This window comes from Xiphophorus hellerii, chromosome 22, assembly GCF_003331165.1.
Source record: "Xiphophorus hellerii strain 12219 chromosome 22, Xiphophorus_hellerii-4.1, whole genome shotgun sequence".
NCBI classification, from domain to species: domain Eukaryota; kingdom Metazoa; phylum Chordata; class Actinopteri; order Cyprinodontiformes; family Poeciliidae; genus Xiphophorus; species Xiphophorus hellerii.
In genome coordinates this window covers 26,444,191-26,471,287 of record NC_045693.1, presented here as the reverse complement: position 1 = coordinate 26,471,287, position 27,097 = coordinate 26,444,191, and the positions used below count along the sequence as shown (strand labels likewise).

The window sequence follows — 27,097 nt, the reverse complement described above, 5'->3', positions numbered from 1 at the left end:
ATAAACTACCCACTACCACATGGTTGAGCTGCAACCAACCACCAGAGAAAAAAAAAAAACACTGTGGCACTGTAAAGGTTTACAGCATCGATAAAAGCCTATCAGCTATGATTTTCATACTAATAACTTTCATAATACTAACTGTTCAGTGGATGAGATCCTCATCTTTCCTTTTCTGACTGCGACTTACAACAGAACATTCAAAGTTTGCAGGATTTTTGGTTCAATTAGGGATAAGATGTTGCACGGTGTTCTCTTTTCATGGAGGTTGGCAAACGTGGTTCATAACCAGGAACAGCTGAAGCTGATCTCCTTCTCTTAGCCAGGTTTCACCCCCCACCAGCCCTCACCTGCAGGCCGCTGGGCTGAGCCGTGTTTGAACTGAGCCCACACCGAGCTAAAGCAGCTTAAACTTTCCCCTAATGAAACAACATGAGGGATGTTTCTGTTAGGATTCATCATCCTACTCTCATGCCAGAAGACTCCCAAATTAGACTTTCTAATGCTAAATTGGAGTTGTAATTTTCCAAAGTGAGTATTGAACCTACAGTACCATATTTTTAAGAGTAATAAATAGAAAGCACTAAACAAGACAGAATAGGTCTTGTAGCATCTTTATCTTTACTAAAAGTGCAGAAATCATCTTTTTCCATTTTGCATGAGGGTGAGCTGCCAAATAAATTCGACTTGCCTGGTAATCTTAAAGCAGTCCATCTGGAAAACAGATGAGGCAGATCTCTGTATGACATTAGGTCTAACACCAGGTCTAGTATTAGACCTAGAAATCAAAATTTCTGGGTCAGAGAACCAAAACTGAAAGAAAGCTTGTCTTGGTTCTGTGAGGATTTATTTAGCTTCTTAGAGACACTGCAGTAACATCAATGTGAATTAAAGGACTTGAGAGCTACAATATGAGATAATGGAGTAAATATGATGACATATTTACATATTTGTTATTATATGTAAATGGTGGATGGAGATAATACATTTTTAATCTAAAATAGTTCCAGTAACATGACCAGTCAACCTGTACAGCGTGTGCATGACCAGAAGATTCTTTCTTGAGCAGCTCCTGCTATAAAAAGAGAATGATACTCTGATTTAAGTTTAAACAATGCAAGTAATACTAAACCATGCATGACCAAAGCAAAGTCAGGACTGACAAACAGGACAAGACCTTCTGCAACAACAGACACAGAATGTTAAGAGCTCTGCCAGAGAGGAAAACATATGAAGCTGTTGAATTTACACTCCTGTGGCAAATATGAATCCTAAATGAATAAACCCTGACCTGGAAGAATCTCTTCTTGTGTCCCAAAGGCCTCCACTGGTTTCTCTGGCGTTGGCAGGGGTTGCGGAGGTAATAGGTCAACTGGTTCCTGGAAAACGGTGACTGGCTTGTTTACAGGAGGGTTTGGTAAAACGGTGTAGCCCATTCCACCGGGACAGATTTCTTTAAACAAGGCTACAGACGACACAAGCACAGGCAACAAAGCAACCCATCATTATTTTCAGTAAGTAAAAGCATAATGTTAACTGTGATTCACAAATTCAAAACTATGACACCAATGCTGAAAGTTTAACTGCTGTTAATGTACTAGGATAAACATTAAAAGACATATTTAGCAATAATTCCTAGAGAAAAAAAAGACATAAGCAGCATACCTCCCACGAATAGAATAGAATAGAATAGAACCATTCTTTTTTATTCCCCAATGAGAGAATTCAGGTGTATCAGTAGCAAAGTGGCAGCAGATCATATAGACTTACATTAAAGTAAAAATATAAAACCAGAAAACAATAGGAGACAGTAAGGGAAAACTTCCAGCATAGAGAAAAGAAACCCAGTGGATTTATTAAAAAGTAAACTCAGAGCAAAGAAACATGTAACTGACTGAGGTACTTTTTTTAAACTGTACAAAATGTGAACGTATATTTGACTATACAAGAGAAGAGCATATTCCTCAAAGACATGGAAAAACAGTCCAGCTAACAGCAGAGCATTAGGGATGCAAACGATTAATCAACGTACAATGAACTGATATACAATACAATTGACATACAATTAATGGTTTCATAGATTAGAATTAGTTCCAATCAATTAACTTGTATTGTCTGCTTAAACCTTCTGTTGTAGTGTGGTCACCATCCAAAAGAGGGCGCTGCTGGTCATCCGTAAGCAGAGCAAGTTGTAAGAGAAATAATAATGGCGGAAGCTTTCCAAAATGGGAGGGTGAAACAGTCTGGTGTGGGATTCAAGACGCACCTACTGCGGTTCTGTTCTGAAATATAAACACTCAACAAACTCCTTTATTTTCTCCCTAACGGCGCTCATTCAGCAACTTCAACTTCTTAATCAAAAAATACTGACATGCTGCGAAGAGGGGGAGAATATGAGAGCAAAGAAGAGGGGATAACACAGAATAACTAACCTGACGGAAGAAAAAGACCTGATCCCAATGAGCACGGTTAATTTTGTGTGCTGTGGTGATTGAAGCTTTAACGTTCCTCTGAGAGTAACCATAACAACCCGCTTAGTGGTGCTACAACAAGAAGGAAGCTGAATTGAAAGCACGACTAACAGCACAGGGCATCGCTCTCACCACTGACTGTAGACCGTCCTGCCAGCAGAGAGCTACATCAGTTTCCCTCCACTTCACTGACACAAACATCCCTGTGTTCATGGGAAATTAAGTGGTCCACATATTCTACTCTTTTCATCTTTGTTTTTTCTATTCAGCAACCTGAGAGGTTCCGGGTTTTTTAGATTTTATAAATATGGCAAAGTTTAATAATGTGAGAAAACCACAATTTTCTGTTTACTCGGTCAGTATAATACAGCTGACAAAATTTGTTTTAAATATAACTGCATGCTTCTTTTTTTAAAATTCAGCATAATATAAAGCCCTTCATCTTATGGAAAGACGGTCGACCCTCTGGACACAAGAGAAAACTCAGGTTTTTAAGAAAATGGCCGCTTGTCAATTATTCATTAGTCGACCGATAAGATCAATCGACTTTAGATTAATTTATTAATTAATGATGGTCATAAAGTTAAACAGCTGCTGGGAGGAAGGACCAGTGGTAACGCTCCTTAGTGATAAATACTCTGGGAGCCTTACCTGTTCCAGGAGGGGGGCATTTGTCACAACGAGGGCCCCAGGCTTTGCCCACACTGCAGCAGCAAAGCTGCTTGCTCAGCTGGGCAGACACTGGGTGTAAGCACTGCCTCGCTGAGCTGACCAAGCGGAAGCAAGCGCCCTTTTCTTCCTGGACGGCAGGTGTGTTGGCTGAAGAGCAGCACCAGGAGGAGGACGGAGAACGTGGAGGTGTAGGAAATGGCAGACGAAAGCGTAGGAGACACATATTGAAGAGAGAGGACAAAACGTGAAGAAATAAAGCAGTTCCCTTCACCAGAGTAAACCTTCCCTCGCCCACAAATCCAAAAACAGGACCCCGGCACATAAACAAGCATTCTACTGCTGGGTTCTCCACAACGACTTCTTGTGGTTTCACAGAAACCCATCATTGGTCTCTAAACAATCAAAGCTAAGAAAAAAAACAACACAGAAACATATGTCCACCAAACAAAGAAAAGATTGCAAGTTGGAAGAAAACAAGAAAAATGCCCACACGTCATGCACTAACACACATGCTGACTGAGTTCAAGGCATGCAGGAGGTCACTATTAAGAGGACAACAGCAAAGAGTGGCTTTTTGAGGTCACCAGATGGTATCTACACAGCAAGCAGTTATTTAGGCTTGCCAGGAAATACATTCCTGTTGTTTCGCCAAGAAATGTAAACACTGAGTTTGTTAAACTCTACCGGGGCCTTAACTGGAACTGTGTGTTTTGCTTAGTGAACACACACTCAAGGTGGATCTAAAAGATGAACCTTTGGAAAACCACAATGCACACAGGTAGGTAAGGTAGAGGGTCTACGATGCGTCGGAACCTTGTTGAAGTCTTCGAAGTCTTCGAGGATTTTAAATCATTACAAAATGGCTTTAGAAAGAAAGCTCACTAAAGGTTGTGATGTAGAACATAACGTCCGACTAAATCAGCCCAGAAATGTTTCACTGGTCATAAAATCATCTTTAGTCATCTCAGTTCTCAGATCTGAATCTTATGCAGCAGGGGTCGCCATCTCAAGTCCTCAAGAGCTGCTGTTCAGGTGTGTTCTTTTGACATCTGAATCAAAAGAATGGTTCATTACCAGGCCTCCGAGAAACTTAATGACGCGCTGAAGAGGTAATTCAGCCTCCAACTTTGTGGAACGTTCTACAAGACTAAGAGCTGTGCTGCTGGAAAAGGGGAACTGCGTTAAATTTTAAATCCAGTGACGATTCCCAAGTTTTAAGAATGAATACAGAAATAGATTACTCAGCAAATCAGTAACTGTGTCAATAAATGCAACAAATATATATGACAATAATAATATGAGTCAGAAATTCAAAGACATACTAAAGAGAACAGTAATGAAAACTCAGGTTCTATTTTGTCTTAATCTTTAAATGCCACACACACACACACTCTGTTCTGGTGCCCCGATGCTTGGCACACACACTCACTGTCAAAATGATTTAGTTTTATCTTTTTTTTACTGTAACTTCGTAAACAAACCTATGTTGTCTCCATAAGTCTCTGGCAGTGAGTTAGTCTTAGGAAGCATTTTGTTGTCAAAGTGTGGTAGGAAATATCAACTTCAAAGAGTATGGAAACAAGCCAAACTTCATCACCAGTTGCATTTCCATTTACCATAAAATTGCTCAAAATGAACGTGCGAAAATAAATGTGCATAATGGAAACCTAGCAATTTAAAAATAAAAAAAAAGTTTTCAATGAAAAGTTTTTGTTCCAGGATGAGGTGTAGGTATTAATTTAAATGTATTACACCAAATTGCAATAGAGACACTTGCTTTTGCATCGTACAAGTCACGTGACTAGCAACGGGATGTAACTACTGGCAGAAACCTAAAAGAAAATGACAGGAAGTGGTAGTAGGATGATGGTTTGTTTTTGTCTTTGTTTTGTTTTTTCGGACAATGTGCATCCGGCCAAACCAGAGCTCTCACAGCATCACACAGTTCATAAAAAGTTGTGTGTCATCCTAAGGTGTTAAAGCCATAGTTCTTCTGTTAAATCACAGACTGCAATTTCCCCAAAACGCTGCATACAGAGCCACTCCCAAGCATAACAGGCTTGTCGCTCCGATGACTGAATAGATGGCTGATGGCGGATAAGATGATGAGGGCTAGCGCCATGGCTGAGTTATGAATATATCTCATTTAACTGTTCACATCCATCGCTGCCATGATTTTTAACGGCTTATCATGTGAACAAGCTTATTCACATGTGATTTTAGTTTCATTTCTTATTTAATGGGAACACCGCAACTGCGAAATTGTGTTTTTCGACATTAGCGGAATACAGACCCAGATTTGCACACACTTATTATAAAAATGCAGCCACTGGTTGCTATGGATGTGTCAAACAGAGGAAACCACTGGAGTTGCAGACTGGAGGACTTACGGATGCAGCTGGTGAGAGTGGCGTCGGGGGCATAGCCAGGTTTACATGTACACATGTAACTGCCCACAGTGTTCAGACAGCCTCCGTTAGGACAAACGACCTGCAGCTGGCATTCATCCACATCTGTCAGTTGGTAAAAATGGAAAACATGTTGAGTCGAGGGGAGTTCTTTTGAAGAGTCAATCACTTCCGAGAACAATGAAGTGATCTTTAAGAAGCAGAGTCGGCTGATTCTACTGGTGTTCATCAAAATGTTGAACAACTTTTGGTCTTGTCTCCCGTTAGGCGCTAACATGTTTAGGAAAATCTTTATGCTAAAACGTGCATAAACAAACAACTCTAAAACATCGATATCCGCACACACTGCCACATTTTTAAATGTCGGGTAAAAATGTATTTGCTTTATTTTATGTTACGTTCATCTTCCTGAATGAAGATGTTTCTTATGCTTTTCTCCTATGAAACCACAGCAACGTGAGTTCAGAGTTCTGGAAATAGGCATTTAAAATGAATCACTTCAGCACTGCAGCTTATATTACGATAGATTGTTCAAATTCACAGTCAGAGAGCAAGTTTCACTCATCCCTTCATCGTGTTTTCTTATTGCTGCAGGGTTTTCGGCGGTCACGTACCAAGAGATGAGGCAGAACCATGACAAGGTGTCAAATATGCACCTTTCAGTACCTTTTAAATTTCACACAGACTTATGCTGCAGCAACAAACAATGATGAAATAAAATGTCTTATTTTGTTCTATATGAAGTCATCCAAGTTTGTCATGTTAAAGCCATAAATGTACACACATGTAAAGTGTGGCTTCTGCAGCTAGTTTGGTACTAAATGTCATTGAGTTAATTCAAACAGTCCAAATTTTTCCAAAACTTTCACTGTTGAAAATAGAAGGTCAACAACTAGAACCACTAAAAAATAATTAAAAGGTGAAGCTCTTACCTTGGCAGTGAGAAGTGTTGATCCTCTTATATCCCTGGAGGACAGTCTATCAGAGGGATAGCTGAGGAAGCCAGAAGTGAGCAACTGGAATGTTAGCTTCATAAATCTACACACACTAGCATATTTTATGAGCGTCTAAATGAGTTTCTAGAACTGCACACACTTTCTACAATGAACATAAAGCATCTTTAAAGTCTAGTTAAGGCACAGAGATTGTCATTCGTCGTCATTCGTAGCAATTTTCAGATAATTTCACGTGCCTTACTGGCTTATACTAAATTTGACCACTTTGGTTTACTGTCTTATGTCAAGAGCTCATTTAGATCTTTAATGTCTTTAAGCCGAGCAGGAGAGGTGGGGACACTATAAGGATGGTTTAAAAGAGTAAACTGGTATCATCATTGCAATATTTAACAATCATTTTCCAACATTAAAAGTTCCTAATATTGTGCAAATCTAGGAAGACGGGGTGAGAAATGGGCATATGAATGGCATAAAAGCTGCTTTTTTAGGCATTCTCTTCACATCGGTCAGACGATGCTGGATGTTTGGTAAATCATAGTCCAAAGCATGATTGAGTCTTTGTAAAAATGACAGAAGACCTCAACCTCTCATCCAATGATAACCGGGACGGCCTGCAACCTAGGTCCTAACCTAGAACAGGGTCAGGCAGGTATGAATGACACGCGTAAATATTGATCAGAAAGCAATACAACTTCCAGTGAGTCAAATACTGCTCTGAGAAGCTCATTGCAGTCGAAACTGAAACCAAGCTTAGCCCCACTGCTGGATAAGGCCACCAGCGGGGAACTGGTACATACTGTAAATACCTGCAAGCGGAGGCTTTGTTCTGTGGGAGACAACAAAGCAACATTTGTTTGACCAAGAAAGCCAAATTAACTACCAGCTACCAATGTCTCTAAGGCACAATGGACTGTTTCACATTCAACTGTAAAACGAAGTGGGGAAAAAAATGTCTGAACTTAAACCTTTGCCTTTCCTGCAGAGAAAAAAACAGCAGACAAATCCTCTGATTTGTAATACCTCCCACTGTATGTACATGAAATAAGTATTTATCTCAAAGTGTTTAACTACTTACCACTAAAGACAAACTCTTTCAAATATCCATCAGAAGAAAATGTGCGAAATCTTAATTATTCACCTGGAGTAACATTTTCTCAGGAGCTAATGATTCCAACCTGGGAAAATAGATCCTTGGTTCAAGTTGTCGTAATGAACCACAAAAGAATTATGAACCAAACCTTTAGTTTTTATCAGCATCTCTACCTTTTATGTTAAAATGGAGCGGCCAGATTAAAATGCAGGTGCAATCAAGCTGTTTCAATTAAAACCCTGAAACAAGATTTTGATTAAAGGAGTTTTAATCAAAATCCTTTACTGGAGTTTCAATGGAGCCTTTCTGGGTTTACATGGTGAACCTTGGCTTTAAAGCTCCCATCCATCTATAAAAGGAGTAGTGTTGAATAGCTAGCTGCTACATAAAAAGACTGACAGGACCTTTCATAGCTCCCCCTCACAACTCTGTATAACTCTATAAAAAGAGCTGAGAGGCCAGGGCTGACACCACATGCCACCATGGCATTCAGTCCCTTTCCTCTCTGGAAATAACTCCTGTGGTCAGAGCAACCTGTGTGTTAATATATAAAGCATGTTTCAGTGCTTTAGTTTTTATTATTGGAACCAGAATCAAGATCAACTTCATTGGTCAAGATTGTGTTCACAAAAATAGGGGTGTGACTACGGTTTGACACGCACAGAGCGTACAAACATTAAAGCCTCATTTCCTCTGAGTGGAACAGCAAAGGTCGGTGAAGTACGGTATGCTATTTACTCTGTTTCCATAGACAAAGCAGTCAATAAAACCGACCTTTACGTACCACACCATTCCTGTTCCTCCTTCAGTTGTAGGTTCACAGGACAATGGTACGGTAGAGTTACAGCTGCTGCCATCTCACAACACTCTCCATTAATTGAAGGACAGAAAAATGTCACTACTTGCAACAACAACAACACATGTAAATGTTTTTTTCTAGAGTGTGGCGGTAGAAATGCTCTCCTGAAAACGCATAAAATATCGAACCGAGCTGCACTGACCCATGCCGTACCACAAAGTGGAAACTAAGCATGAGGTGGCCAACTGGTTGATAATTAGTTCTGTCCCATTGTGAAGGCGACACAGTCTAAAGTTGCATTTGAAGTAAAGCTTTTCCTGAAAATGCAGTTGTTGCCATATACTTAGGTTTGCCAAAATAACTGGAATAACTAAATAATTTAGAGATAAAGAGTCATTGATAAAAGAAAAAATGAATCCGATTTTAAAATTATATGGAAATATACTACAAATATAGTAACTCGATCTGCGCAGAGGTACAAAAATTCAGAGGCGCACTACCAGGCGCTGTAAGAGCGTACGATTACGGCACCATTGGCGAGTCTTAGACCTTGCAAGGTGCAAGCAAAGCCTGGTGGTCCACTTATAATACACTGGGGGAAAGCCTGCATAACTGCTTAATGATCCAACTCCTACAAACCAGACCTTCTTCTCATCTCTTATTGTGTCTGTAAACTTAGAGTCTGTGCATCCAGGACACATAGGGTAAACAGGTCTTTACTCTGGGTTGAACATTTGTACTTACAGGGTTTATTTGGACACTTCTGGCATTTGTGGAAGCCCCAGGAGGTCCCAATTGTTGCACAGCATTGCTCCAGCTTGGTCAGACCTGGTAAAGCTTTTCCACACTGCAGATGGAAGGAAGATGGATTATTATTTTATCTCATAAAGAAAAGCACAAAGTGTATCTGTGCTCAACTTTCTCTCCATCCCTGATTATTTACAGTCGAACACATTTAAACCTCCACCTCTCCAAATCATTTTGATGCTTCTCCTCTGCCAGCATCCAACTCTTTATCTTTATGGCAAAAACAACCTCACAAAATGTGACCCGCTCATGACTATTTAAGACTTGAAAACCCGGCGGAGTGATATTTCTTTCCACATCAGCCAGCGAATCTGTTCTTTATTTGTCTAGGACCTGATATCAGTACCATCCACTGGACTCAGGTTGTATTGTCCTGGGCAGTGACACAATAAAGATGTCCTTTTTAACAACCTGCTGTGGTCTGTTTGTGCTAACCTTGGCTTGACAGATGTGGAACACATTTCAGTGGAAGAATTTTACTACGTCTGGTGTGTGAAGGTTAAAGCAGGCTGTAGTCTGGAAGGAGCAAACCCCATGCAGACATTTGCTTTTAGGTTCTAACTTGATGTTTTGCTTCTTACAGCTGCTCCTTTTAGGGGGGCCGCTGCAGATCACCTGCTTCCAGCCTCAGCCTAATTACAGAACCTTCCTCTAACTCACCAACCTCCTTCACTGCCACATCCTCTTCTTCCTCTCCGGCAGCTCTACATTCAACGTCGTCTGTCCAAAATGTTCACTAACCTCCTCTGCTCATGCCTAAGCCATTTCAGATTTGCCTTTCTAAATTTGTCTCCAGCCTAGTCAACCTGAACTGAACATTTTGAAGACAAGTCCTTCTTTTCAGGTCTGTTTGAAAATGACACGACCTCTGATCACACTGTCATGACAACTCTCACAACCGTCCTATCATAAGTGGTCATCTAGCAGATGGCAGATTGTGACTGCTTCCAGCTTCCCCCACAACCTGCTGATTTGTCCTTGGAAAAGGAACTCTTTTAAACATCAGTAGCCAAAGTTTCGCATTAGAAAAGGTTGATGGAAACGTCAAAATTCGAAAAATGTCCTAACTTTCCAAAAAATGTTTTTATGCTCTCTTGAGATGGTTTTTGCAAAACAAAAAGAGTTAATGCGCAAAAAGGGAGATGGAAACACATATAAGTTCTTGCTAACCAGGAGCTGACAGCGCGTTGAAAAGTTATAGAGGTTTTGGAGAGCGCTTGATACAGAATGAGCGCATCCTCCCTCGCTCACAGAATCTTGCCAATTTCTGATCACTTCAATTTGAGAGATGTTCCCTGATTTCAAAACTTTAGCTGCCACTTGCAATTCCAGGCTCCAGTGGGGCTGAAGAGTGTGAACTCAGCCTCAAGATTAATATCAAAACTCTGAGACAAATTGGTAATCCATGTTTATGTTTATGATTTGTGAGTTACATGTATCTGCTTGATGTGTGGCTTTATGGTGTGGATTCTCCGTTCAGCTTGCTTGAATATTAATTAAACTGTTTGAAAATGAAATGCAGTTGAGTGAAGTATTGTCATTTAAAAAAAATGATGAGTAAAAATAGATTATGGTGGACTGTTGAGTGCGCACCTTACTAGAGGGATGAAACTGAACATTTCATTCTCTTTTTTGGCGAGGTCGTATTTTTCTTCACAATTGGATGGAAACATAGCAAGACAGAGACTGACAGGACGCAAAGACCCTATCAGAACGGGCATGTATTTAAATCAAACTACCCTAAACTAAATAAATATGCAAATCTTGTTTTTTCACATAATGTGAGGAAATTAGGAAATCAGGGTAATCTGGAAACAGTCAAAACATAGTAACACTCTAACAGGCGACAACTTTTCTCTGTTAGGATACATACACAGACACAGAGTGAAAAGCTGCCTGTTGTGTGACATGACGGTAACTCGTAGTACTGATCTCTGACGGTCTACCTGACCGGCTGCTGTTTCCTGGAAGCAGCGACCCAGGGTGTTCTTGGAGGCGACGGGCTGGTAATGGGGAACCTTGTAGCCATGTTGGTTGGGATGAACCATGTTGTAGCCGTGATGCTGAACCTTCTGGCTGCTTTCAGAGTGGTGGTAGCTGTAGCTGCTGGATGAAGAGGAGCCTGAGTGGGACCCTTGTTGTTGGTGCCCATTGTTGGAGTAATTGTCCAACTGGGACACTTGGTGAACCTGAACTGAGGCTTCTGGGGGATGTTTGATGTGGATGTTAACAATGCCTGGGTTGAACACTGGTGAGATACAAGACATGGATATTACAGTTACAGCTTTAAGGGAATTTAGGAAAAATGGAGTCTAATAAGCAACAGATATCAGGAGAATATTATGTTAGCCTTTGAATATGTCTAAGTAAATCTAAAAGTCTTATACTATCATTATGAATCTTCTTCAAATTGTATATTTGACCTAATCAAATCAGTATCCAGCTACATTAAGATAAATTCAACACAATTTATTCTAATTCTGTTTGGTTCCATATGTTCAACTATGGCTCAGTCATATTCCCATCCATTCACCCGCTCCCTAAAGGTGGGACAGATGGCTCCGGCCAGCATGGAAGCATCTTTTCTTTTTTTTTTTTTACAAGGAAGCAAAGTGAGACAAAGTGAGGAAATGGGGCTGCATCAACTAAATTACCCATAATCCCTTTTGTCTATACCAGACAACTATAGTGAACAGAGAAACATACAGACGTTCTAAAGCTGTACTAGAAATTTAACCAGGTAACAGAAAAGAGAATCCCTTAAAGTTAATAGTGTTTTTAAAAAAAACTAATGTTCTGATAATGGCTAAAGTTTGAGAAAAATATATATTTTTAAAATGATAATACTTTTTTTATTCCAGCTCTGGAAGCAGAAGGCTTTGGTCACTACAAGCTGCACTTCACATAGTTGATCTGGACCACTAACCAAAGGATTTTAATGAATCATTAAAATCCTTCGTTCACAATCACAGAGGAATGGTCTGCAAATCAAGAGTTGAAACAAACAACCAAACACTCCGTTTTAAAAAGTAGAACTGATATAACAGTAGTGTCTACTCACCAGGCGTCTGTCCATGGCTGTATGTCAGAGGCAGGGTATGTGTAGAGACAATCTGAGCCTGGCCATAGGTCACAGACGACTGCTGGTGCTGCTGGTGTCCATTTTGAACGGGCATTTGGCAAAACTTGCCAGCAAAGTTCGGGGGACACTGGCACTTGTCCCTGGCGCTACATTTACCACCATTAATGCACGGCAGATGACACACCACTGAGGACACAACAGAAAAAAGAAGAAGATGTTAGAGCAGGAACTGTTGGTAGAACAATCCTCTCAGAGTAACAAAACTAAAGAGTTGATAGAGTAAATGTCTCTTAATATTGACAACCATTCAAATTAAATACAGTTTGCTGATAATTAAGGATGTACATTTAGCTACCACAAGACAAGTTTATTTCTGTCCAAAGACCACAAGGCTGCTATAACAGCAAGACTTCTTTAAGAAGACAGATAAAATTGATGTTTGGATTGGACCACTTTGGAGCAATGTGGTGGTGGACGGTTGGTTGTATGAGCTTCCTTAGTCAGCACCTTATAGCCACCTTGACAGCCACAACCTCATACCAAAGTATTATCCAGTCAAATATGGGATCATCTGCTCAACTACAAAGCAAGACAATGATATCAGTCACAGGATCAAATCTACAACTGAAGGACAAAAGGTGCTGCAATGGTCCAGTTAAAGTCCAGACGATAACCTTAGTAAAATGTAGTGGTGTGTTTTTAAAACAAACTAAAATAACTAAAGAGAAGAGTGGGCCAAAAATCCTCAACAAGCAAGGCTGACCCAAAAAAATGACTCTTGGAAGTTATTGGTAGTTCAAGAGTTGCTGAAACATGGGGTGTACTAAGTTTCAATCAACTGTACTTTCTTTTCCCAAACACTGCATGTACAAACAGAAAATGCTACATTGAAAACAGGCAGACCAGTCATTAATTGCAGAAATATAATTGTTACATACCCAACAAGAGGCCAGATATAAAAATATAAAGTTTGCACTTCTGACTTATCTAACAGAGTCTGATGAGGCTCCAGACAAAACAGCCAAACCAGACGTGGTCCAACACTGATTCCAGCTTCATCCCAAATTCATTTCTCACACTTACCAGTCAGAGCGGCACTACTTATGATTCACACACAGAAGCACAGCCATTGTGACTCATGTCAGACTAAAGTCATCAAAGGTATTACTGGTTTAGCTTCCTGTCCAAACCATGACCCTCATCACCACTTACTCATCAGATTTAATTAGAAACATTCAGGATACCAGGAGAAAAATAGATACTTTTCAGATCTTTCGCAAAGCTGAGTTTTTTCTGATGATTGAAGACTGTTTAGGAGGACAGAGAAGGAGAAAACTAGACAGAATATTATTATACATTAAAAACACAATTCCTGCTTAAGGACCACTTCATTTCATTAGAAATGTCTCCATATAGAAACAGATCAAAAATGGAGAAATTTAAGGCATATAAAATAGATGATTTTCATTTTACACAAAATGTCAGAACTCATCCTTTTCCTTCATTGTCGTTATGTGGCTGTGCCTGAAAACATAAATAACAATAAAAGCCACAGCCAACATTATTGTGAATACTATTTTAGCAACAGCAATATAACAATTGCTGCCTCTTGTTTGAGAGGTTTTACATTTCCGTTTTCCAATTGTGCGTTGATACTGGGATACTGTTGAGTTTTACTTTAGGGAATTTTTTTATTATTATTATTTTATCGAATGCACGCTGCTCAGCACAAACTTCCTGTTTGGGCCTGTTTGTGCAGAGAAGCCCAGCCATCACGAACACAAAGTTTCCTTGAAGCAGGATCACATTAACTCTCTGAACAGCTGTAAACATTAGCTTCCTTCTGAAAACGGGTGGACTGGAAATCCATTAAAACGTCAAAAGAAATGTTTAAAAGCACCCCTGAAAGCCAGAAGAACCATTTCTCAAGATGACTTTTAAAGATTATAACAGGTTCTGGCTCAGCGCAAGCACAATCCTGTGGAAGATAAATTGAAGCAAAGATCAGGTTTCCACTGTCTTCCCAGTTCCCTCTAAATTCTCTACAGAGGAAACACATTCGGCCTCCATCAATAGACTTGAATGTTTAACAGGAAAGTTGTTGAATGCAGCAGACTTCAAGTTTTAAAGCATTTTAAACACTTGACAGATGAATGAAGAACTGGGCTGCCATTGTTATCCTTCTTCAGCTGATTATCAGGTTAAATGCCTCAGTATCAAACCAATCTACAGGCTCACAAGATCTGGTGTAAAACGAAGGTTTACTGTACAGTGATCGCTTTGGATGAATATTAGAAGACCATGTTCAATATTAGGTCATGTTTAAACTTTTATCACTTTCAATCTTTAGAATGTCTTGAGACCTGACAGAAATTCAGAGCATGTGGTCACGACAACTCTGATGGGAGATGTAAAGAACATTACAGACTGGAAGGGAGTACAACCAGATCCACCTTTTTGCTTTCAGTGCATCATGACTCATTTCAGATTCCTCTTTTCTCTCATAACAAAAGTATGATAACATAGCAAGTGTGATTTATTTTGTTGCACTCCCTTTAGCTCAGTTTGGATTTCAGATAAACCATTGTCTTGGTTCAGTTCTGCTCATTTTTAAACAGATGAGAGAGGCGGCAGAAAGAGGGACAGGGGCTTTAAGGGAGGGGCAGGAACAAGAGCAAGCCTGGGCAGGAGCACAAGTCATCAGCTTTGCTTCTGAACATATGCAAAGTGCAGTGAGGATCTAAACATTAAGATCAGGATATGCAGAGTGGCTAGGTAGCATAGGGGGGGTTTAACCTGGAGGGAAAACAGAGCTGAGGATGTCCTTGAAATGTCCATGTTGCTGAAAAAAAAGAACTGTTCTCTCCAACATGGTGGCTTGACATACATCTTTAAAATGTATTTTGAAAAATAAAGCCCATATTTGGAGTATCTCTAATGTTGGCTGGAAAATGACTCCAGAACTTAGTAACTAGAGGAAGCGACAAAGACATTATCACCACTACTTTTATGTTTGAATCTTCTATTATTTAAGAGCAACAGGCTGATTGACTTCAATATTTTTACAATACTATAATCTACAAAGTCCCTTAAAAGGACCCATGATTAGTTGTAAAAATAAACTTTATTTGAGAACTACTTATTTTAGATGTAAAAACAATACATTAATAATACTGCAGGCATCTCTGTGTTGCCCTGCGACAGACTGGCGACCTGTCCAGGGTGAACCCCGCCTCTCGCCCAGAACGTTAGCTGGAGATAGAAACCAGCTCCTCCTGACCCCACCAGGGACAAGGGTGTAAGAAAAGGGTTGGATGGATACTGCAGGCAGTTTAGTTTTTATAAATTTTTAAATATTGTCACACAAAGAACATTGCCATGTTGGTCATGCTGCAATGCATTCTGGGTAAATGACATATAATGGTCCAACTGCGCTAGATCCGTCCAGCCAAAACAGTGATGAGTAACGTCATTAAGCTTTTTTAATATGAACCGGAGCACAATGAAATCAATCAAAATTGTAGGAATCACAAGCGGTAATGAAGATGAGGAGGACCAAACTGATTAAGAGAACAGAGTTGGCCGTAGGAGCTGGTGTTTTGCTTCTGCTGCCACCTTTAGCTTCCTAAATGAAACAATAAATGACACATACCTCTGGTCAGACTGCATGATCTGGTAAGTACTTCTGTGACCGGTTTCCCTGTGTGGACGCAAACATGGCGGCAGTAGTGCTGCCTATTCCACTGCCGCATAGTTCTGTTAACATTTAAAAGAGCTTCCAGCGCTGTCTGATGTTTCTACCTGAGTTTCTTTTTTCTCTCTACCCGGCGGCAGTGGGGTTTAGGAGCTTTGTTATCTTAACAAGCTAAAACAAGAGCCTTTGTCAGTTTTGCTCGTACAAATGACAAAGTCTTCTGGAGAGAAATGTTGAGAGCACAAATGTACGTCCTTCGGAAATTGTCCAGTGTTCTATCAGATCAGCTCAGGCTGTCAGGCTGTGCTCTTCTTCTGTTAGAGGGGAGATTTATGTCTACACAGTCACTGGATAAACAGTTGCACCACGCCATGTCTAAGGACAGCTGCGTGAATTATCAAGATGATTTATCATTAAAGGAATATATGATCCAACAGAATACTAAACTTTCAGTTTAATAATCCTCAATAAGAAGCAGATATTTCAGATTTTTAAAAAACAGCTCAGTGAACAGCATGTATCAAAATGACACAAAAACACCTTAATGGTTTTCACAAACTCTATTTGTCGATTAGAGTTTGTGAACTCTATTCCACAAACTTTAACAGTCTTGGCATATCTTAAATGATAATAATTGTTATTATATTCACTTAATGTTGTCTTAGTTTTTTTTAATGGCTCTCATTTTCTATTCTTGAATATGAAGTTATGACAACTTAAAACGCAAAATGTGTACACCCAGAAGTGATGTACTAGAGCTGTTGCTAATGACATTAGTTATGCAATACATTTGCTACAGTAATATTGAACTGAACATGAAAGGGATTAACTCCCTGGTTCATGCAGGGTTAACAGCGTTTTTAAACCTTGCATTAGTCCAGTCCCAATCATTTGTTCAGCTGAGTCAGAGCAGAATTCAGCTTGTTCTGCTCCGACACTCAGCTATCCTTTGTTCAAACAGAGGCAGGTTGAGACAGAGTTTGCTGAATCCATGCAACAGTACTCCCATGTAATGGCATCCACAGCACTGAAGCTGCTTCATGGGATCTCCGGTTTAAACTTTCAGGATAGAGTCAGCTTCAGGATGGTCGCAGCGCACAGCTGACTGTCTAGAAACCAGATCATTTCAACCGAAAACGACAACAAAAATTTCATAAGGTATAGAAGTGGAGGAGCAACTTAGTCAGCCTCCAGAGTCAACCCTCATCCCATCCCAAGCCCCCCAACTCTGACCCCAAAAGAGATCCTCTGTGGCTGTCAAGCTTCTTGTGGCGGCAGGTGAGTAAATAATTCTCTGAATATCTAGCCCAGTCTGCTTTGTTATGTGATCAAAGGAAAAATTCTTCAGAAATTAATAATTCTTTCACATGCCTGCAAATACATCTGGAAACGGATCTTTTAGAATGCCATTCTATCCAATTCTGTACTGTATATTGTGAATAACATCTAAGCCAACATGTCACAGTACAGCCACAAAGGCACAATGAGAGGAGAAAAGTGCAGTCACCACTCACACCCAGAATCAAAAACACATGTCCTCCTTTTATTATCAATGTCACAAAATAACGAATGAATAAAGTTAGTGTCTAAAGTACTCTGCTCCAAAGCAATGCAGGGAAGGCAAGGGATATAGAATCAGATATATAGAACCACCAAACAGAAGCTAAGATATGTACTGAGCTGCTACCAACATGCCCCTTCTATAAATACTCTTTCAGTACTCTACTGTCACTTTGTGCAGAAATCTGACATTGTGTACTTGTATATTGGCTTCTTTAGCTTAGAAAAACAGGTGAGCCGCAGCTGATCTTTCACCGGTTCTTTGCACCCAGAACACTTTGCTGCTTATGTTGTTTAGTCATGAATAGTCATGACTAATATAGAAACTTGTAAGACTGATTCTTTTGAGATGCGCCAAGACATAGCTGGAAACCTGAACCAGCATTGGGAAATGTTGATAAAGTATTTACAACCCTGAAAATGAGGGTCTACTAACTACACAGTCAGGACGGGTAACTAGGCAACTTGCATTACTAATATCTGACATAAAACACTTAAGACTGTTTAATGTTGTCATGGTTTAAACTAATAATGAAATTCTTTGTAAACTGCACACCAGTGAAACAGTGACTGCTCTAGCTCTCACACAGTGTGACTTCGCCTCTGGTCATGATAAATAGGCTGTTTAAAGCTCCCGCATTTGCAGAAAGTAAAACAATGATTTTTCTAGCACAGCTTGACTATGTTTTTGTTTATTTTATTTGAAATTAATCCAATACAAGAAATATATATTTTAACATAATTCACTTTTATATTTTGAGGTGTGCAAATAAAAAAACAACTCCTTATCTTGGGGGTTATGAATGGTCTAGCATGAAAGGTTTGCTTTAGCTTAGTCTGAAAACACTGCTGTATTTGTAGTCTTAGTAATTCCTTGAGAGGCAGCTGTGTAAACTCTTGTCTGTCACTGTCTCACAGACACTTTAGCATAAAGGCAACTCAATTTTTGTCCTATACAAAAAGTAGAAATAGATTATATTTGCATATTTGAAAGTCGTTGCATTTAGTTCTTAAAGAGAGAAATAAAAGCAGTTAAAATTGATTTTGGCAGTTCGCAGCTTTACAACATCAGAGACCGGCAATCATTCACAAATTCTCTGAGCAATGTCAACACAACTCAAATAATTTTCTTCCGTTGAGCTAAATCTTTGTTTTATGATTAGAGATGAGACAATGATCACTGATAATGGTGGAAACCAGAAGCAGCCAGAGTCAGGATCACCTACCTACTCTGAAGTTTGGCGCTGTCAGCGTGTCTGTGGCGTGGCCGTTCTCACTGATGATGGTGGTGGTGTTTCCCCTCTCACAGCTGTTGTGACATCTGCTTCCTACACAGGTCACTTTGCAGATGGTGGGTGTGAAGACCACCTTGATCCTTCCTGTTTGGTTCCCCAGCGCTGCTGACAAAATGGAACAAACCAGAAGGAGGGAGAGCGGGAGTCTTGTTAGAGCCATAAGAAGCCGAATTACTCTCCAGTTGAATCTGGTCACTCAGAACTGCCGAGACAAAACAGTGAACTAAACTATGCTGTCATTAACATTTCTGGAAAACTTCAGAATGTGGATCCTCCTTCAAAGAGCTCGTGTTACTCCTCCCTCTCCACTTAATCCAAAAGCGTCTCCGAAATGTGAATGAGACGCAAGGAAAAAAGAAAATATGTGGGTGAGGTTAGCAAACAAAACTCTGAGCTGTTGTAAAACCCTTCATCAGAAGACTTGGACAAAATGACAAGCAACTTCTGCCCCTGTGTGCACACTTCTCCTTCTGGTGCCTGTTCCCCCTGTCTGGTTTTATTTCAGGTTCACTTAACTATCCTCAGAACTTCTTCCCCTCACATGAAGACTGAACGGCTCATGCTGAAAGCCAGAAATAAGACCGGGAAGAGCTTATCAACTCGTTTCCCCATCTGCAGCGACTTTTCCCCACCCTCAGGAATGCCAGCCCACAGAACAAAAGGCCGGAAGAAAAGATACCTGAAGGCACATCATATCTACCTCACAGTTAGTTCACAGCTCATCTTTCTGCCCATTTTAGCATCAAAGGGTTCTTTGTTCTATTAAGTTTTGTTTTAATTCTCTCTGTTATCTTCACGTCTCTCTGCATTATTACAAATCTGTTCCCTGTGCGCTGATTCCTGGGTTCTGTGTGCCGGGTCCAAACCCCTGTCTCCACAGAGCTCTGCTGTGTCTGCGCCTGTCAGCTGGTTCACAGCACAATTATGAAATCAAGTTGAGCAGCCAGGGGAACATTTTACCGAATATTATGCAGTATTTAGAGAAGGATGCCTGATTTAAACATGATGTGTACAGGTGAGATCTTTACTAGAACAACACACAGGCCAAACATACCAACCGATTTTCATAACACACACTGGACTCACAAATTTTTCTTAAGCCCATAGTTTGTTGTTTTTTATTCCAGTGGGGTTTTTTTTAGAGGTCTCAAGCCTCTAAAAAACTTTTCCTCATCACATGCATGCCATTTAGTCTGGTTTGCTGTTGCCTGGGATTTCAAACCTGTACTTAAGCCTATTTTAACACTTCATCATCATGGAAAAAAGCAAACTGGATCCTGTGTGTTATTTTGAAAGTTTGTCAAATCTAATATTTATCTAACAGGAACAAAGTATTAATGTTTAAAGAACAATCAAAGAAACCTGTTAAAGTGAAATTTCAGAATAAATCAAACAAAGTGCTTTTTTAACAACTCTTCATCTCTACATACTAGAGTTTAAGGACTTTCTCCTCATTCAGTCATTCTGGAATTTCTATCACTAAAATATGTTATTAAATTAGTTACCTAATTTATTTTTTGTTACATTCAATTATCTTCAGTGGAAAAAATGACTGTATGCTCATTAACATTTTATTTATTTTCTTTTACATTTACACTTCTTTTGCATCTAGACCAGCGATTATTGGCTAAATATGAGCTTTGTATGTGGAGTTGCTCTTTATTTCTTGTTTCTCTTTAAAAAAAAAAAATCGTAGGACAAAAATATTTCAAAAACAGTTTAAGTTTAATGACAAAAGATGAATAAAAAGTTAAAAGTGAAAACAATACGTTTAAAAAGATTTGTTTTCTTTTATACAAAAGAAATACTAGTTTCATATACTTTCAAGATTATTGCCACTATCTCAAGGATATGTAATTGTTTTTAAACGTAGGCATTACTTCTCTCTTCTTACGCATTTATTTTATTTATTTCATTTTATTCATTTATTTTTAGTTTAAGCGGGTTTCAACTAAAGCAATCTCTCTGTCTCCCAGCTGTCAGCCCAAAATATAGACTTTTCTGCACAACTTTGATTTCTTTACCAAACTACTGTGCCTACTATGTTGTTTCTGTATGTCATCTGTCTGTAAATATTTTAATTGAGGAATATTTTAATGAATTTATTCATGACGGTGTCAACTTTTTCTGTTTTTACAGTGAATGTCCTGTGACCTCTGCATGGCCAGCCTTGGCCAGGATTGTCTTGCAAAAGAAATGTTTATTCTCAGTGAGATTTTCTTGGTGAAATAAAAGGTTAAATAAAATATAAAACATGGGCCAGAAACAACCAGACGGACAAGGTTTCATTTTTGTGAAATGAGACAAAATAAGAAAAAATGCAGGAAATCCCAATAAATACAGAACGGATCACAATGAGATCAATTTATTTATTTTATCTTTCTCTTGTCTTAGCGAGGTGTGTGTCCGAACGACAGTGTGTTCTGCTCTGTCTGTGGCTCTCAGCTGTTTCACAGCACAATCATGGAGTGAAGCTGATGGCCGTAGGAGCTTTGGACCCGGCACAGTGAGGCCAACACCTTCTCAGGGGGCAAATACTTTCCCAATAGGACTGTAGCCATTTTGAAATAAAACTGTGAGAATGAGTGAACATTTAGCAGCATCTTTGTTGGCTAAGTCAACAGGGCCATGTGTAGGAGACAGGGCTGACTGGTTGGGACACAATCAGAACAGTCATGTTTATCTCTCATACTAAATTCTGTCTTTGAAATGTGCTAAACGTCTCTAGATGAAAAATATGGAGCTATAATTAGGTTTGTCAGCAGTTCTCCAGGCAGATTCGTGTTCGCCCATTGACAACATGTCAGAAATTCTTCTCACCACAGCAATGAGAAAACTTCCCTATCTACTGATTTCACATCTGTAACTGTGTAGGTTTTGCACACGCCTCCTGCAGACTCTTAGCCTTGTCAAGCATATGGAAAGGAAGTCAGCAGAGTATCTCAGACAAAAACACAGACATCAGCCAAGTTGAGAGCAGAAAGGATCACAATGAGATCCATCCAGTCTGCGGAGAGCAGAGAAAGCAGAGAGAAATCCCCTTACAGAAGTCTGGAAGAAATGTGTCTGGTGTTCTCTGGTACATTTATCGCTTTAGAGGTTAAAGGTTAACAGATCCAAGTCAATGCATTTCAGTAACTGATAATCAACAAGTGTGACCAGTTTGATCACCTGTAAGGTGTGTACTAACACACCTTACAGGTACAAGTGCGTGCTAACACAATGCCAAGACATCATCAAAGACCTGGGAAGCAAATGATGCTTGCCATCAGCAAAAATGAACTCCACCATTCAACAGAGAAAACATAAGGTACAAGTGAAAATACGGTGAACCTCTGCCAATATTGTCAATAGTGGACATCCCTGGGGCGTGCCGTGGTGGCGGAGGGGTTAGTGCGACCCACATTCAGAGGCAACGTAGCCTCGACGCGGCCGTCGCGGGTTCGACTCCCGGACCCGACGACGTTTACCGCATGTCTTCCCCCCTCTCCTTCCCCCTTTCCGGTCAGCCTACTTTGAAAAAGGGACACTAGAGCCCACAAAAAGACCCCTTGCGGGGCGATAAAAAAAAATAAAAAAAATAAAAAATAGTGGACATCCCAGAAATAGACTGCAAGGTCAGACAATAAAATGTTCAAAGAAACAGTAAAAAAGCTAAAGGATACAGCCCAGACTTTGCAGGCTTCAGTTACAGTCCTGATCTTAAAGCTGATAACAAAACAGGTGGGAAATATTGAAAGATCCTCCCAAAGCATAACTGATGTAAAGACAAAAGAAAGACTGACGTAAAGACAAAAGCATGCCTGACGTAAAGACACTTCCATTATGTCTTCTGTTTTTTCCAACAGAATTCAGCTCGATTCTCATTTCCCTTCACAGCTCCATCTGAGATTCCTCACATTGAGCTGTATTCCTCTGGTAGAACTTCTATCGGGCCAATCAGCGAACAGAAGGAGAAGTTGTGAACAATGACGTTTTTGTATAAAGCTTAGTTTATCCAGATCTATCTCTGTAGCTGTGCTGCTAGCTTAGGATGCTGGAGGACAAGCTGATGATGGAATTGGACAAAATGTAATGTTTATTGCTTGTTTCATAAATGGTTACTGTATTATGTTTTATTTATAGCAACCAGACAGTCCTGAACTGTCTGGTTGCTTAAATGTGATTTAGCTGACCGCTTCTCCTCACTCTGCTACTTTCTCCTGCTACTTTCCAACTTCTCACCAATTTCCGTTATTTTAACTTTCAACTGAGAAACTTGCTGCCCACAACTTAAAATGCTATAAGAAGTATTCACCTCCTCTGATATTTTATCTCCTTGCTTTTAAAAATCAGTCATTATCAAAAAAATTGTTTTGTTTTTGCCAAAAGCCATTACCAACAAACCTGAAATGCCAAAGTGAAAAATGATTTCTACAAAATAATAAAATATGGAAGTGAAAATGTGTCAAGTAGACTCAAATTATGTTGAGTCTACTTATGTTACATACTTTATATCTAAAGTATAAAGTAAAATGATTACCTCTCTGACAAAGTTATGTTTTACAAAAACCAAACAATGCTTCAGCTTCATTCAGACTCCAATAAGACTAGTCTGAACTGCAATGAGTTCAGAAAACTAGTGAAATAACGCAAGAGACAGTCATGTACAACAGAACAGAAGTATGTATATTCTTTTTCAGGTCTTTACTCGTCTCAAATTCATTTTTAGATGAATAGATTATTAAATAGTTTAATTGAAGCAGCCCAGGTCAATATTTTTTTTTTTTTCCGATTTCAATATAAAATCTAATTGCTGGTGTTCATAAATCCTGCCTACAACTCCTGTTTGCATTGGCATTTATAAATACCAATCATTGATCAGAAATGCTTGTCAAGATTTCTGAAAAGTTAAAAACAACAGACATCACACTGTGTGGTGCATATATGAAGAGTAGCAGCTTAGGAAGTGCAAAGCAAACTGTCTGAAATTCCTGCAGAAAGTTGGTTTCCATGTATAAAACAAACCAAAACACTAAAAGCAGAAAGAAGAGGACCTGCTCACCATGGATGGAGTTGTGTCCCACTGTCAGAGGGATGGGGCGCTCAGGTTGGGGCTGAACATGCATCTGTGTGTGTGTGGTGTGTGTGTGGTAGTACTTGGGCTTGATGACGTATTGCTGGTTCTGTCCAGAGTGGATCGGCACAGGCCGGATTCTGGAGGGAAAAAACATAAGAACACAAATAAACAGAAACAGACAATCCATTTAACCAGTGCATAGAGAGAGAATTAAAAAAATTCTACAAAGAGTAACATAAATAAAATTAAGTTACACGCAGATTTTCCTCAACAACGTAAACAGTGAATCTGAATAAAGCAGGTGTTTTAGTTGTGACGGTGGACAGAAAGCAGCTGCACTCACAGCCGTGATCAGTGACCAATCCACAGCAACACTTCCATTTACTGAAACTTCTCCATATTTAAAGAATGCAGTTCTTTACCATGAGTTAGATGTTGTCAATTATTTTATAATCACTTTGCCAAGAGTTGCTAAATTCCTCTGGTTCTTCTAACAGCAGTGTCACCAACCTTACTTTTTCAGTCTTAGGACTTAGAATGTTATCTGAACCAACGACAGAACAGAAGCTAAGAACTCAGTCCTCAAACATAGTGAAGCATCTAAGGACAGATACCAAACCCCATAACCATGCCAGGGTGCTGTGTGTGTGGGTGCGTGCATGTGGACGTGCGTGCGTGTGTGCATGATAGACCAAGAGACTAAAAATAAGAGGTAAAAACCGACCCCACTAGGGACAAGGGTGTTAGAAAATGGATGAAATACTTCCATCCATCGGAAATACTTCCCACGGATGACTCCTCAGCTTCTTAAGCTGAGGAGTCATGTAAGTAACAAAGGTCCTGTTGGGTATCACTCAAATACCTAACAGGACACAACATCCAGTGTTGTTCCCATCTGAATGCTCTGTGTTACCAGTTCAATTAACAGAGCAATTTTAGTTGCTTGTCCAACATCTTTAACTTTCTACATATTTCTATATGTCCCTTATTTATCATGATTCGAGTGGAAATTAAGATTGTGGCTACAATAATCTGTTGGAAATTCAAACAACCAACTCACATTTAAAGATGATACTATATAGTAATAATGTTCCATATATGTTCATTTTTTTCTCACAGAATGTTTTTAGCATATTAGTAGCTTTGTCTCTGCAGTGAATTCACAAAGCAAACAGCTTTAATGATATGCTAGCGGAAAAGGGTTGCAGATTGGATCTTATTATCTACATTTAGGTATGCTCAACTAAAATATGGTTTGCATACAGCACCTTTTGACATAATTGTATGAATCTGTGCCCATTATCATTAGGCCAGTTGTTGGTGGTCACAGATAATGACTGAGTTCATCCTCCTCCACTACTATTAAGCGTTAAGCTACAAGGTGTTTCCCACTCTTTCTCCTCTCAGTCAGGTCACACAGGCCTTACCCACACTGTCTGTTAGCTGCACACTGGATGCCAGGGCTTTGCTCAGCCAAACGGAGCATGTGCTCTGAATTGTGATCATGCACTCATGACATTAATGGAGATAAGCAGCTTATCTCAACTTAGTTACAGAGATCAGTCTCAGCATGAATGGTGGGAAAGAGTGATAGCCCATGTTCAGGGGAACCTGCGCCGTTGCCAGTGGATGAGGATGTGAACAGTGACTGGCCGTGTGCAACATCCCTTCATCAAACAAAGAGGAAGTACATTATTGTGGAAAACATACAGAGATTCTCTGACAACTCTAATCTCAACACTCTTCCATAAATCCACTCACCTCACAAATGTTATGAGACCATATGTTTATTTTTATTACTTATTTCATATTTTATATCTGAATATTTGACCTAACAACACAAGAAGGTTTAACTCCTTAAACATATTTTACATGCTATTATTATGACCGTCCAATTCCACAGAAAGTGACAGCTTCCATGCATGTAAAATGTTTTCACCTCACTCGGGTGTTTCAGACTTTAATTTCATTTATATATGAAATCCTGGTCTATATAAATTGGGGTTTTGCAGCCATCTGACTGATTTGTACTTTTCACTGCTCTTAACTGTTGCAGATATAACACAATCCATCTATATCATGAATTGTCTTAATGCTTATGACAATATTATGAATTGTATGTTAATATCATTCATATGGCTACATAGTGTCAGTGTATTTAAAGGGACTTTTATTCGTCTTAGACCATGTGTAAAGTGTGATGGTGTCCATTAGTGTACATGTTGAGTTTTCTAAGGATGCAACTTCTGGTAAAGGAGTTGAAATAGTAGGCAAGGAGTATTAATCAAGTTGAATCCATCTCACCCATCACTCTGGCTATGTTTCCATCCCGCTGTCGTGTGAATTTTGAGCAAACTTTTAAAAGGTTGTGAAAAAGAATATGCAAATTAAGCATTTAACTAATCAAGCAGGCTATGCAAAGTGTAATTGCATCAAATGTTGACACTACACATGGCGGCAACAAACAGGAAGTAGAGGTTGGAAACTAAGCCTGGTTCACACATCTCAGGAATGGAGAGAGGTTCTCAGAAATGTGTTGCTATTGGGCAAGTTGTCATTGCTCTGTCGGGTCAACTAGAATTGGTGATGTTTCATGCTGATAAAAAATTTACACGACTGATGGAAACAGCTGGTCATGGTCATGTGAGGTAAATATTATATTATTCAGCAAATGTATCTCCATCTCCCCTTTAGTGCATTAACCAACTAAAGGAAGCATAAAGACATTTTTGTGGTGCTGAGGAAGTTACTTCAAATTTAGCAGTTTCCATCAACCATAATGCTATACTTCAAAAAACACTGATGGAAACATGGCTACTGTGGGTGATCTAATGCAAGAACAAAAGCATTATGGGCATGCAATGACTAGGATCCTACGGTATGAGGGTGGAAGATTCTATATTCAGACACAAAGCACAGATGGTTGCTTTTATTACCTCAGTTTACAAGCTAACCATTCCCTTCCCAACATGATCTCAACACTTCAAAGCTAGCGACAGAGGAAGTGAGTAACATCGTTTCACTGAAAGCCTGGTTGAGTTCTTCAGAGTTCTTCCATTTTTGAAGGTCTTTGACATGATCCAACTTCCTAATATAACCAAAAACCCTTGATGGAGAGTTTAAGAGAGATTAATTCAGCAGTCCTACTATATGTGTGTCGATGCAAGACACTAAGGATAACCCTGGGAGGATTTTTTTCCCACA

The 27,097-nt window shown here is 39.5% G+C and overlaps 1 protein-coding gene across 1 annotated transcript in view; it reads right to left on the bottom strand.

Moving 5' to 3' along the window:
• The window catches only part of ltbp1 (latent transforming growth factor beta binding protein 1), a 75,731-nt gene that overhangs the window by 22,834 nt on the left and 25,800 nt on the right, over positions 1–27,097 (bottom strand). The window contains 10 exon segments of the mRNA XM_032552719.1: positions 1,292–1,465; positions 3,123–3,290; positions 5,534–5,656; positions 6,484–6,520; positions 6,522–6,544; positions 9,141–9,243; positions 11,150–11,451; positions 12,265–12,471; positions 18,766–18,936; positions 23,879–24,030. Of these exon segments, the coding sequence (XP_032408610.1) occupies positions 1,292–1,465; positions 3,123–3,290; positions 5,534–5,656; positions 6,484–6,520; positions 6,522–6,544; positions 9,141–9,243; positions 11,150–11,451; positions 12,265–12,471; positions 18,766–18,936; positions 23,879–24,030 (1,460 nt within the window).